Source organism: Penicillium oxalicum, chromosome VII, assembly GCF_001723175.1.
Source record: "Penicillium oxalicum strain HP7-1 chromosome VII, whole genome shotgun sequence".
Taxonomy (NCBI): domain Eukaryota; kingdom Fungi; phylum Ascomycota; class Eurotiomycetes; order Eurotiales; family Aspergillaceae; genus Penicillium; species Penicillium oxalicum.
In genome coordinates this window covers 1599349-1611597 of record NC_064656.1, presented here as the reverse complement: position 1 = coordinate 1611597, position 12249 = coordinate 1599349, and the positions used below count along the sequence as shown (strand labels likewise).

The 12249-nt window shown below is 51.9% G+C and overlaps 5 protein-coding genes across 5 annotated transcripts; 2 read left to right on the top strand and 3 right to left on the bottom strand.

Moving 5' to 3' along the window:
* Positions 1-751: 751 nt before the first annotated feature.
* POX_g09094 (uncharacterized protein) lies at positions 752-3527 on the bottom strand (the record flags this gene model as incomplete). The annotated part of the gene is made up of 4 exons (XM_050117859.1): positions 752-2032; positions 2095-2306; positions 2362-3181; positions 3396-3527. The coding sequence occupies 4 exons, from the start codon at positions 3525-3527 to the stop codon at positions 752-754; spliced, it is 2445 nt and encodes an 814-aa protein (XP_049966003.1).
* Positions 3528-4559: 1032 nt separating this feature from the next.
* On the bottom strand, positions 4560-6652 carry POX_g09093 (uncharacterized protein; the record flags this gene model as incomplete). Its single annotated transcript, XM_050117858.1, has 2 exons — positions 4560-5943; positions 6021-6652. 2 exons carry the CDS (start codon positions 6650-6652, stop codon positions 4560-4562), a joined length of 2016 nt encoding a protein of 671 aa, XP_049966002.1.
* Positions 6653-7580: 928 nt separating this feature from the next.
* Positions 7581-8768, bottom strand: POX_g09092 (uncharacterized protein; the record flags this gene model as incomplete). Its single annotated transcript, XM_050117857.1, has 1 exon — positions 7581-8768. The coding sequence occupies one exon, from the start codon at positions 8766-8768 to the stop codon at positions 7581-7583; it is 1188 nt and encodes a 395-aa protein (XP_049966001.1).
* Positions 8769-9058: 290 nt separating this feature from the next.
* Positions 9059-10171, top strand: POX_g09091 (uncharacterized protein; the record flags this gene model as incomplete). The annotated part of the gene is made up of 3 exons (XM_050117856.1): positions 9059-9153; positions 9209-9325; positions 9385-10171. The coding sequence occupies 3 exons, from the start codon at positions 9059-9061 to the stop codon at positions 10169-10171; spliced, it is 999 nt and encodes a 332-aa protein (XP_049966000.1).
* A 603-nt stretch (positions 10172-10774) lies between these two features.
* Positions 10775-12061, top strand: POX_g09090 (Exosome complex component rrp4; the record flags this gene model as incomplete). Its single annotated transcript, XM_050117855.1, has 2 exons — positions 10775-10980; positions 11110-12061. The coding sequence occupies 2 exons, from the start codon at positions 10775-10777 to the stop codon at positions 12059-12061; spliced, it is 1158 nt and encodes a 385-aa protein (XP_049965999.1).
* Between the last annotated feature and the right edge of the window lie 188 nt (positions 12062-12249).

The following is a 12249-nucleotide window of genomic DNA, read 5'->3' as shown; positions in this document are numbered from 1 at the left end:
AAAAAAGAAAAGAAAAGAACAGGGAACCAACTCGTTTCAACCAACAAACGCGGCCGGCAGATGCAGTGAGGGGAAATAAGCCCCATCATAGGGGGGGGGAGGCTCGAGCATAGGTGCAGCGACCAAAGTATCACTCCAAAGTGGGGGTTGAAAAAAAATGATGCCGGTGACCGTCAAGTTGGGCTACCTTGATCAAGTCGTATGGCAACCGCAACGATGCTTGAACACAAGGAAGCCTTGAATGTCCGCGGAACTCACTTCAAATCCACTGTCTATTGACTTCTACTAATTTCCGGAAGACTCAAGGACAGAGCAAAGAAGAGCATTGGCTATCTGAAGCATCGCGACGTACAAGACAGAAGAGCATGAGGTCGACACAGGCCTAATTAGCAATCGGCACGTCTGACGGTCTATCAAAGAGACAGCCAATCAGAGCGCACAGCCGTTTGACTGAAAGAGTCGGCACAAGACCCAAGAAAGATGCAAAGCAAACAGAGATCAAATTTGAAAGATCAAATGAGGCAGCAGAGCGTTTGAGTAAATACTGGCCATGTCAGAAGTGGCACAGCGTGTGTGTTAAAAGAATTGCTTAAGCATAAATATTGTAAAACAAAAAAAACGTTGAAGAACGAGACCAAAAAAAATCAGACCCGAGAGTTCCCAGCTTGCAAATTCCCAATTTCCCATGTCGTGCCATTACGCCGAGTCGTTATCCACTCATAGTATGCGGTTAAGTACGAGCAAAGAGGATCTAGTGGATCGACTGCTTCGCCTCCGCAAAGTCGTGGTCGCTCGCATCAAGAACATCGTACTCCTCATCGGTCAGGAAGCCGGCATCAGTAGAGGCTTCATCAAGGGTCAGGCTTTCCACGTCATCCAGAAGATCTTTCTCCGAAGCAGCCGACGAAGTTGTCACCAAGTGAGAGGTGTCTACTGCTTCGTGGAAACTCGCTTCTGGAGACTCCTTCTCCAATTTGGGAAAGATCATGCCGCTGCCAGCAGGCTCAGAGGGTGCGGCAGGGACCTCCGGCTCAGCGACTTCACGGCCCACGGGTGCAGAGGGAGACACGGCGGCTTGCACCTGGACATCGCACCACAGGCGGTGTCCAATTGGCATGCCATTGGGCAGCTTCATGCGCCAATAAGAAATGGCAGTGCCCTCGCGTTGAGGGGTGCGAAGAGTCACACTGAAATCAGCGCACTGACCAGGCTCAACGGCGGCGGTGAGCTTCGTGCTTTCCATGGCACCACGGATGGATTCAACGCTCGAGGGGTGGCTGGAGTCAACGTTAAACATGGTATCTCCACCAACGAAGCGCACGTCAGTACCGATGGGCCATGCAAGGCGGCCGGCGTTGATCAGAGTCCAAGTCTGACGGAAAGTGGTGTCAGGAGGCAGTTTCGTACCATCAGTGATGGTGTCGCGAACAAAGTGAGCCTTGAACGCCTCGGGCTCGTCGTGATCCTCAGGCGCCTCCAGAGTTCCAGCGGGCGAAGTTTCAACCAGGCACGATGTTGAAGTTGGCTCGGGCTTGCTGGCCTCCACCTCTACCGGTGTCTGTTCTGGAAGGGACAATTCCTTCTCCACAAGATCCTTCGACGCGGCCACGGAAGGATTTTCAGGAGCACGAAGCTGGTCTTTCAAAGTAGCTTCACCTGCCACCGAACCGTAGTCGGTGATGGTGCTAACAGACACCGTGCGCACATGAGTCTTGAGCTTGACGAGCGGATGAGTGAGGTTGTGTTGGTTAGTGGGGTGGGCTTCACAGTTGGCACAAAAGTCCAGGTCATCACAAATGGCACACTTGTATCTGACGCCAGTGATGTAGCTTTGACAAGGTTTGTTCTTGCACAGAGGTCCATCGCAGTAGACGCCAAAATGAACTTCAGTGTCACGAGGCTGGTCTCCAAGAGCCCCGTAAATTGGAGCGAAGCGGTGGCGAGGATGGATCAGGTCAGCCTGCAGGACACAGTTGGAGCAGTAATCCCAATCAGGGCATGAAAGGCACTTGTGGCGAGTACCGATGATAGGCTACAGCGAGTTAGCACGAGATGCTTACCATTTCCTAGTCTGGTTCAGGGGCATTTTGTTACCTTGTCACAACCATCACAGAGAGCTGCGTGCTTGAATTGACGGCCAGGAAGGCAGCGAGCGAGAATCAAATTCTGCAGGCAGATATTACGACCACTACCCATGGAGAAGTTATGAGCAGGATGGTGGCCATGCTTGTTGCGGAGCAGGCAACGAAGACACAGGTCATAGTCTTCGCAGTCATTGCAACGCACGAGGTTGCTTTCCTCCACATCTATCAGGCATGTCAGTACGTACCGCATCGAGAATTGACGGTGATATCGACTTACCGCGACAACATCCATTACAGACAGGCTGCTCAGCTGGTGAAGCCGCTTTCACCTCTGCAACATTTTCGGGTGCAGTGGAAGGTTTAGCTGGGCATATGGCAACTTTCGGCTGCAAATCCTGCTTTTCCTGTCCCGCATTGTCATCCTGAAGCTCCCGGGGCAAGGGACGACGAGGAGGAATTCTCTCAGTCGTGCTGTTCGTCACGATGCCGTCGACCACCGTGCGCTTGATCAGCCAGTGGCCATCATTGCGGCAAGATGCACCTTCTCCAATACACTTTGGACACAAGTCGTAGTCACCAAATTCACAAACACTGCAGTGATAGTGCTCGTTGGCAATGGAGCGACCACAGTGATTGCAGTCAATGCAAAACATGCCGTTGGGAGAGCTGTGAGAGATGGTTGGGAATAGAGCCTTGTCCTCCTCCTCGAACGGGCGATAGCGAGGTGAGTTAGCCACCTCGGTGGACTGGGTTGGAATAGCATCTACCTCGACGGAGGTTGTAGCCAGCTCAGGCGTATTTTCCAGGCTGTCGAGTTGATCCATGGGTGCTGTGGAGCTAAGGACAGTCTCTAGATAGCTATGCCTTGAAGGACTCTGGTTGGACGACGGGGTTAAAGAGATTGCTGAGGGAGCAGAGGTTAACGGATCGACAACAGTGGCCTTGATACGAAGCTTCGACTTCGCTTTGGCAGCACGGTAAAGCTGTTTGTAGACGGATGGGTTCGCTTCGTCTAGGAGGATGTAACTGGCAGCGCTGTCGGAATAGCGTTCGAAGATGACGTTGACATTTGCCGGGATACCGAGGAGCAAGCGAAGCTAAACCCAAGAAAGACCCCAATTAGTCACCATATTACTACTCTTGGTAGCTTTGCTACCCTGATAGATTTCTCTTCATATCAAGTTTGAGTAGCTTCGCCTTTCGCACTCTCGTAGCAAAGGGATTATGCTTGGACAACCATCATGCGGATCCTCACGATAAGGGAAATGGGGCCCGGTCGGTCGGAGCTTGAGTGGAGACAGAGTGGCTTACCTTCTGGGGGAACACCTGAGCCTGAAGGTCTTTCAGTGGCAGCTTGAAGCGACGTTGATACTCGAGGTAAAGAACTTTCACTGAGATTTGATGGTCGGGACCAGGGTGTGATAAGAGGGCTGGTGTGGCCATCCTGAAAGTGATGGAAAGAGGCGAAGCTGAGAAGTGTGGAGAGTCGAATGAAGAAAGATAAGAGATGGAGGAGCCGCGGCAGACCAAGCTTCCAAAGGGAAGACAGCAACCGTGTTTATCAGAGGCAGGATAATTCCCGCAACAGCACGAGAGAAATTTGTAAACAACGATACAGGAGGCTGATGGAGAATGAGAGCTACGAGAATCGATGGAGAAGTGAAGTGAGTCAAAGGAGGGAACCTGTTGAGCTTTGGTTCAACGCAACGGATGTGGTACGGGGTGAGGAGATGGTCAGCTGCCTGTCGGGGGCGGTGTAAGATTATGTAATGCTCGTCGGCCCCGGATCTGGACCTTCAGTAGCTCCGTCCAACACTGGACGCTTCCGTTATTCGAGCAGAAAGTGCGGAGTGCAAGGCGTGTGCAGTCCTTGGCGGCCATCGTTTGATGTCAGATCTAGCTAAACATCCCGTGAGAACACGCAGCTTTGCTCAAAGAAACCTCAGGCTCTACTCAGTCGAGCAGTTACCAGTGACGTGATCTACGTTCGGGTTCAGGTCCATGAAATGGGCGGTCCCATCTGGAATGCTTTTTATTGCAGAGTCATAAAGCGCACATTCGTTAAGAGAACCAAGGAGAAATCACATAAGCGGGCCTCGAGAATGCCGAGGGGTTAAAAGGAGAATGAGCATGATAGCGAGAAAGGAAAGGATGTGCTGGGTGAATCGTGCTTGAGTATGAGGAAGTGAGAGACCAAACGCTCAAATGCATCCAAAATCATGTCTAACGCCCGGTCCCAATGACGGACCAAACCATAGATGGAATCCAAACGGGGAAAAGCTTTCCAGAAAAGCATGAAGAGAGCAAAGGAAGTCGACAAAAAGGTGAAATCAGGGAGAAGGATTGACACACAACGAAGAGAGAAAGAAGGCAATTCTTTGGATAGGGTGAAAGAGGGATTCGAGCCGGACAAATGTCCAATGGGAAAAATCATATGCAACAACGGAGATGAGACGGCGATCAGTCCACATACCACTATGGAGGGCCGTAGTAGACTCCGCCGGCAGCACCAGGGGGCTGGGGGTAATAGTAAGTGGTACCCGGAGGTGTCATCATGCCCCCCATGCCAACCACCCCGCCTGCAGCCTGTCCCTGGCCATGGGACCCATAACTGGCACCAGAGTACATCTGGTTGGCATCATAAAAGTACACTGTGCCGCCTGACTCATGGGCAACAGTCCCCGGTTGTGAGGTTTGCTCTGCCGGTGGAGCTGGCACCATGTAGGGCATGGGCTGTGGTCCAGGGGGGAAGCCCGGCATCGAAACGCCCGGCCCCATCGGCCCATTGTAGGATGGGTATTCTACACCGGATCCAGGGTAGTACATGGGACCGGAAGGATAACCCGGGTAGAATCCAGGGGCTTGGTAGCCATACGGTTGGAAAGGCTGGGCATGGATCGCTCGCTCAGGTATCTGCGACAGCGGGGTCTTCGAAGGTTGGTTTGAAGGGCCATGAGACATATGCTCAGGAGCGGGCCCAGCCATCGCGAGAGGGACTTGATGGTGGAAGGGTTGCTCCTGCTGAGGTTGAGGTGGATTGAAGGGGAAGCTCGCGGGACTTTCGATGTCGGCAACGGACACTGTCTTTTGAGGGCGCGGTTGGTGCATGGGAATAGGCGCGGGACGGCTTTCACGATAGGCGGGATGGGTGAATTGCACAGGGGGCAAAGGACCTGCTGGAAGCCCCACGCCTGGGCCGGTGGGAGGCATGGCGACAGGCGGCCGAGAGGAAGGCGGCAGTCGAACAACAGGCTTGCTTGCATCTGGGGCCACCATAGCGAGGCGGGAGTAGACGGAGCCTGCCGGCGAGGGAAACCCATCCTGGGAGACAGACATTCCTAAGGAGGATCGTCGGCTGGCACTGAGGACACTGGGTGTGTATGTGTTATAGTAGCTGGATCTTCGGCCAGGATAGAATCCACCACCGCGGCCTCGGCCGCGGTAACTCTGCTGATTGGGTCGGAAGGCCCGAGGGATGAAGATGAAAGAACGCTCAATAGATGGAAAGATGTAGCGCGGAGGCTGATCAGGAAGCGAAATCCGCACCGGCTTGTCGCGGCGCAGAGGGGGACGGTGTTCCGGAAGACGCGTATGCTGCTTCTTAGGCATGGCGGGGAATGGTTTTGGTTGTGCCATGCCTGGCAAGAAGACAACGACTGGAACATTGCCTATCAGTGTGGTGCTGGAGAATGAACGATTGGGGGGTTCGGATCGGGGGGCAGTTGGGACATGAGAGGCAGTGGTATTCGATCCAAGTGCTGCCGACAACTGCTTGGAGGGCGGGTTGTCGCCCGCTACTGTCTCATGAAGATCGTGCGTCCACTGCCCCTCGCTTGCATCCGGCTTCGCTGTCGAGTTTCTAGAGGTTGATCAACGACAATCAGCAATTCTTGTCATCCAAAATCAAGCTCGTGCTCGTAGAACAATAAGCCTTACTTGCGAGAGTTTCCATCCACAATCAGGCCAACGGGTCTCGACTTTCCCTTGGTGGAGGGACGGTGGTTGTTTGATCCCGCTTCTGACGTGCGCTTATCGTGCAAGAAGAAGCTTCCTCGCGTCGGCACAAATGCTGGGTTTTGTTCTCGTTCCTTCGCGTATTTCTCATGCTCTCGACGCTTCTTTGCGGCCAAGGTTTCTCGCTTTGGTTCTGAAGGTGGCGCTGATGGTGTTCGGCCTGTTTGAAGATCCCGCTGCTCCGCCATCTGATCAAAGTGAACCGCGTCGCTGTCGTCAGATACCTTCATGTCATTCAACATTGCTTCCGTGTCTGAAACAGTCGTCTTCAGTCCTGGCTTTCTCATCGGTACTGAAGCTTGTTTTCGACCCTGGTTGGGTTCCCCGCCGTTGGCCTTTCCATTCTTTAGGTCATCCGCCACCACCGTTGCCTGAGGTTCGTCGTCGGTTTCGCTGACATCTCCGTCGGCATCGTCGTCTTCTTGGTGACTATCAACCGAGGCCTCACTCAGAGAGTCGTCCTCCACCTCGCCGATGTGAGAGCTCTCGTCTTCGCCCTCATCGTCTCGTCTCTGTCTACGACTTGCGCCAATATGTCGTCGGCTGGGAGCCATGATCTGGAGGCGGAGATAGCTCTGGGATGATGAAAGGCCGGTGACCCTTCTTTCGCTGAGTTGGCGTCGGAGCTCGCCAACGAGGAAGGGATGAGCAGTGCAAGGTCGAAATGCGGCGAAGCCTTCTAGCCCAAGCAAGAGGTACGACAAGTGAGCTGGTAGATTCAGTGGCACAGGCTCCGGATCTTGAAGTCACACCTTGCCTCGGACAACTAATAGAACAAGTGCAATAATCAGAGCAAGGGGTAGAGAATTAAAAGATGCAGATAGGAATAAATTTGAAGCAGTTATTCCATGACTGGGCATCACATTGCAGAGATGTGACCCCCGATGAGGCTAGTGTCGGGCGGTGAGGCTATTTCTGCCTGGCCTAGATAGATCCACGGATTTCATTTCCTTTCTGCAATAATCGAAGCTAGCTACTTTGTCCCCGTTTCCATGCACGCTTAGTCAAAATGGGCTGAAGAGTAACGTTACTGAAAGCGAGTTTGATATACTACCTGCACAGACATGCAGGGCCCATGTAATTTCATGACTATGGCACGTTTCCGGGGCTGTTTACAAACGCAGTTCAAATATAGATCAGAAGGTTACTTCGATCCAGTATGCGACACAACTTTGGTTGACATGACTGGGCTTACAGTCTTGCGCTGATAATGGCACCGGAAACCGTAAAAACCTAAAGACAAAAAAATATTGTTGAATTGTATTTTGCACAAAGGGGTATCAGAAGAGTCTCAATTTGACCCTAACTGGACTTTTGGAACTTGGATAGATGAATGGAATGGCACAGTATCGCGTGGGTGATGGATGCATGTTTTGCTTCAAAATAAAGTCTGCGCTGGACCGTTCTCCTGAGCATGTATGGCATATCAAGGATAAAATACATGACAAAGCCGGCCATGGTGGAGAATTGGAAATTGAGACATCAATCAAAAGTGACCTTCTTGCCTTGGGCTTCGACGATAGCACCACTGAGTCGTTGGACAGTCTCTTTGGTATATCGCGACTCATCGATAGAGGGACGTCTCTGTCTGCGAGTACGGGGTTGCTCCGCTGATGGCGCAGCACCCTCTTCAGTGATGGCCGGTTGCTCGTTCTTCCTCCCTTCACCATCCTTTCCAAACCGCTTTTTGTATCGGGTTGTTGCATCTTCGGCAAACTCCAATTTCAGACGGCGGCCTAAGAGTTGGTTCACCCAAACCCGACGTTGAAAGGGCTTTTTGGACTTCTTCTTTGGTTTTGACTTAGACTTCTTGGCCTCCTCCTCTGAGTCTGATGAATCATCAGATTGCTTCTGGTCCTCCGCCTCTGCTTCATCCTCCTCTTCCTCATCATCTTCCTTCTCCATCACAAATCCTTTCACCGCTGATTCAGCGGCGGCAATGTCCTCAAACTCCACCCAAGCATACCCCTTGCATTTTCCGCTATCCTGGAAAGTGGCCATATGGACATTTGTCACCACTCCACATCTGGCAAAGTGTGCCTCCAACGACTCCTTTGTAACATCGAAGCTCAAGTTGCCCACGAAGATACGTCTGGATGGAGGATGGCCGGACTTGGTAGCGGCGGCAGCACTACCTTGCTCCGCGGACTTCTCGGGCCGACCTTCGAAACTGTTCGCATTCTTGATCAGCACCCGGCGACCGGTAAGCAGTTGCTCGCTTAGACCAATGGCCTCCTCCACTGCTTTCTTTTTGGAGAAATCAATGTAGGCGAAACCCCTGTTTTGCGGGCGTCCGAATTTTTCAGGACCCTTTGGTAGATGGACTCTTGTAATCATGTCGCTGGTAATAGAGCAATTGTCAATAAGGAATTGGCGAAGATCGTCTTTGCTGGTGTTGAAGGACAAATTGCCGATCCAGATTCCGTACTGTGAGCGCTTTCCCTGCGATTCGTCGGCATCTTTGGATTCGGAGGTCTCGGTAGTAGCCGTCATGGTGGAAGCAGCAGTTGATTTCTCGGTTTCATGGCTCTTCCCTTCGACGCTCTTTCCCTTCTTCGCCTTTCGCAGTGCTTTCTTCGATGGCGGCTCCGGCGCAGCGAGGTCAATCTCCAGTTCAGGACCCTCCTGGAGCTTGCGCTTCTTTTGACTGAGGTCTGCAGTTTCGGCCATGTTGTGATCGTACCGAAGACTCCGCGATATTCACTTAAGTAAAGACAAAATTGAGGCCAGTTGAAAAAGTCTCAAAAAACTTTTATAAAAGTCTTTTCACGTTCTGCGGATTTGCGGGTGGGAAATCGGTAATTTTTTTACGGCGGCCGCTACATACTAGTCGCGCAAGCCTGGTTTAGTGCTTGGCGCGCATGCCGAGCCATCTTCTGTTCCGGCTTTCCTCTTCCACGTTCAAGGGACTCCGACTTCTTCTACAGACTTGTCTCCATCTATCAATTCGCAGCACCATCATGGCAGATGATACAAGTGACGTGAAAGCTACAATGGACACAAGTCTTGATACGACCGAGACTACCCCTGCGAAGCAGTCGGTACACTCTTTCAAGTACGACCCTCACTAGGCTGGCTTTCAGGGCATCGCGCTAATCCACATGTTCTAGGAAGAAGTATGCGAAGCTGAAAATGAAGTTCACCAAGCAAGAGTTGGAAAGTGAGGCTCTGATTCGCGAAGAGCTCCGTATTGAAGATCTCTCGAAGCGCATCCAAGAACAAAATGAGTAAGTAATGACTGGGCAGAATAGGGCTTGCTTGTCACTATGTACTGACCAGGCTGCAGTCAACTGCTTGAGATTCTTCTCGAATTCAACGAAAGTCTCCATTTACCTCCGTCATTGCGTTACGATTTGAGCATGCCAGAAGACACTCCCTTTCTCCCTCCCTCCGAACAAGAGATCGCCCCCTTGGTCGATGACGCCAAGCTTGCCAGAACTGCGCTGAAAGAAGCCAGATCGGAACTAGCCAATGGTACCCTCTCCGCCAGCGCATACCGCCAAGTCGAAGAGAGTGTGAAGAAAAACAAAGAGTTTGCTCCTGCTCTACAATATCGCAAATTGATTCAGATTCCCCACACCGCCGCTAGTGCTCCAGAGCAGGAACAGGGGTCAAATGGTGTCAGGCGGACACTTGGATATCTGACACCTGAGCGTGAGACCGAGTGCTACCTAGCTTTGGACGCCAAACTAGGAGACGAGACAGCTATCGCGCAACTTGCCCGCATCCCAGAACCTCCTACATTGGCAGAGCGAGAGCGCGAGGCGATGTCGCGCAATCCCGCCTCGGTCTTCAATTGGCTACGACGCAACCAACCCCAGGCTCTGCAGGAACATGAGGTGGCTTCGGAGAAATCCACATCACGCCCTTCCAACGTGCGCTCCTCCAAGCGGGCGCTCGCACAGCGCAAAGACGAGGAGCTTTACGACGAAGATGGGACAGAAATAGAGCCTACGCCGAAGAACAAACGTAAGCGCGAAGACGATGCTGGATATCGTCCCAAGGGGGGCAATAGTCGCTCGAAGAAGAAAAAGGATGAGTCAGGCACTACACGCAGCGCCAAAAAGGCATGAATCCATTTGAGGCAAACTCTGGCGAGGATTGGGTTGAATGTTTACTCAGCTTTTCGTCAAATACCTGTACACCATTCCAGAGAATTTACAATGGGTCTATTTCATCTATTCACCGTCTCGATCTGCTCTCGTTATTCTTCCACCCATAATGCTCTTTACATGATGTTTCTGTTGATAAAATTAGCCAAATTGAGTCCGGAGGGTGCCGAAGAGAATCAACTCCATTGGTGATTCATCAAGACCTATGATCACACTCGCGCCGGTCCCAGCAGAAACAGAAGCCTCTACTGAACCAATGCCGGGAGCGAGAGCCGGATTGGAACTTGACTGCATAAAATCTTGGGATATTCACTGTAGCCTGTATTTTTTTAATTACCTTCTATCCAGATAAGCTCTCAGCTTCGAGACCTCCGCAGGGCACTGTATGGTTGAGGTCATTATCCACAATCTCCAAATTGACGATAAACTTGGGGCTGAAAGTGGACCATGTGGATAAACCACGTGACCTGCAGAAAGTCTCGGACTTTCTTGAGCATACCTCCCACGAGTGTACTGCATTACAGGTCGATTTACCATTTTTGCATTCTCCATCTATCCGACAAGATGGGGATCACTATTCTGCCTCCCATAGCAGACGACATCATCCTTCGTCAAGATGATTCCGACGATTCAATGTCCGTTGATAGCGACGAAGACGTCGAAATGAGCGGCTTGCGGGCACCGAAGCGGGCCCGCATTGGGAATCAGACCTTGTCAACGGGCGTGGTCACACCAGGTGAAGTTGTTACAGATGATCCGCAATGGATGAGGTAAGTCTTAAAGATACCTTGTACTGTCTTTCGTGGCTTTGAGGTGTACAAATGAGACCTCTTTGCTGCTGTTTTTTTTAAACTTCCGCTGGCAAGCGCGCACTCTGGACGGAGCTAATCGATCTTCAGAGGTCACGGCACATATATGACCCCTCTATCAACCTCGATCATCGCTACTGTTGCTGGTACTGTTCAAAAGACCAATAAGCTTCTCTCCGTACATCCACTGCGTGCCCGGTACACGCCCGAAATCGGTGACCTGGTCGTGGGTCGCATTGTCGAAGTTCAATCAAAGCGATGGAAGGTCGATGTCGCTGCTCCGCTGCTCGCCCAACTGCCTTTATCCGCCATCAACTTGCCTGGTGGTATTCTCCGTCGACGTACAAGCTCCGATGAACTCCAAATCCGAACATTTTTCAGTGAGGGCGACCTTGTAGTTGCCGAAGTACAGAGCGTCCACCAAGATGGATCGGCGTCCCTCCACACACGCTCACTCAAATATGGAAAATTGCGCAATGGTGTCTTCCTTGCTGTAACTGGTACGGGGGGTAGCGGGGCGTCAAGTACCACAACCAAGGGTGGTGTGGGTGCGAATTCATTACGTCCTGGAGCAGGCAGTGGAATGGGCGGTGTTGTGCGATCACGCCGTCAGGTGTGGACTGTGAACACGCATAATGGTGGTGGTGAGGTCGATGTCATCTTGGGAGTAAATGGGTACATTTGGATTTCCAAGCACGCCGATGGCGCGGCCGCAGCCTCGTCCGCTACAGAGAGTGTGTCCATCACACGTATGGAGGAAATGGTTTCTACGTCCATCTATTCCAGCCAGAATGACGAGATCATTCCACAGACCCGTCGGGAGATTGCTAGATTGGCCCAGTGTATTCAAGTCCTCGTTCAAGGTGGCATTCGGGTCGACGAGGAGACCGTGATGGCCGCCTATGAGGCTAGCCTGCAGGTGGATCTTGAGGTTGGTGATGATGATGATGAAGATGAGGAAACGCGGCATGAAGGACGGGAATATCTCGAGGGTGCTAAATCACGGCGCATCCTGGAGCTTGTTGTTCAACAGGTCAAATGAAGGTCCTCTGCTTCCCTTATTCTGACCCGACTCTATTGTCTATTTTCTCTCCCTCGCAATGATTGTTTCCGTTGGAGTTGGTGATACCCCATCAAATAGAAAGAAAAACAATCCCAGGTATTTTTGAAAGGGTGATACTACTTTTGAGTCGTCGCCGAGTTGTGGATTCGTCCACTGCCGATGGCTTG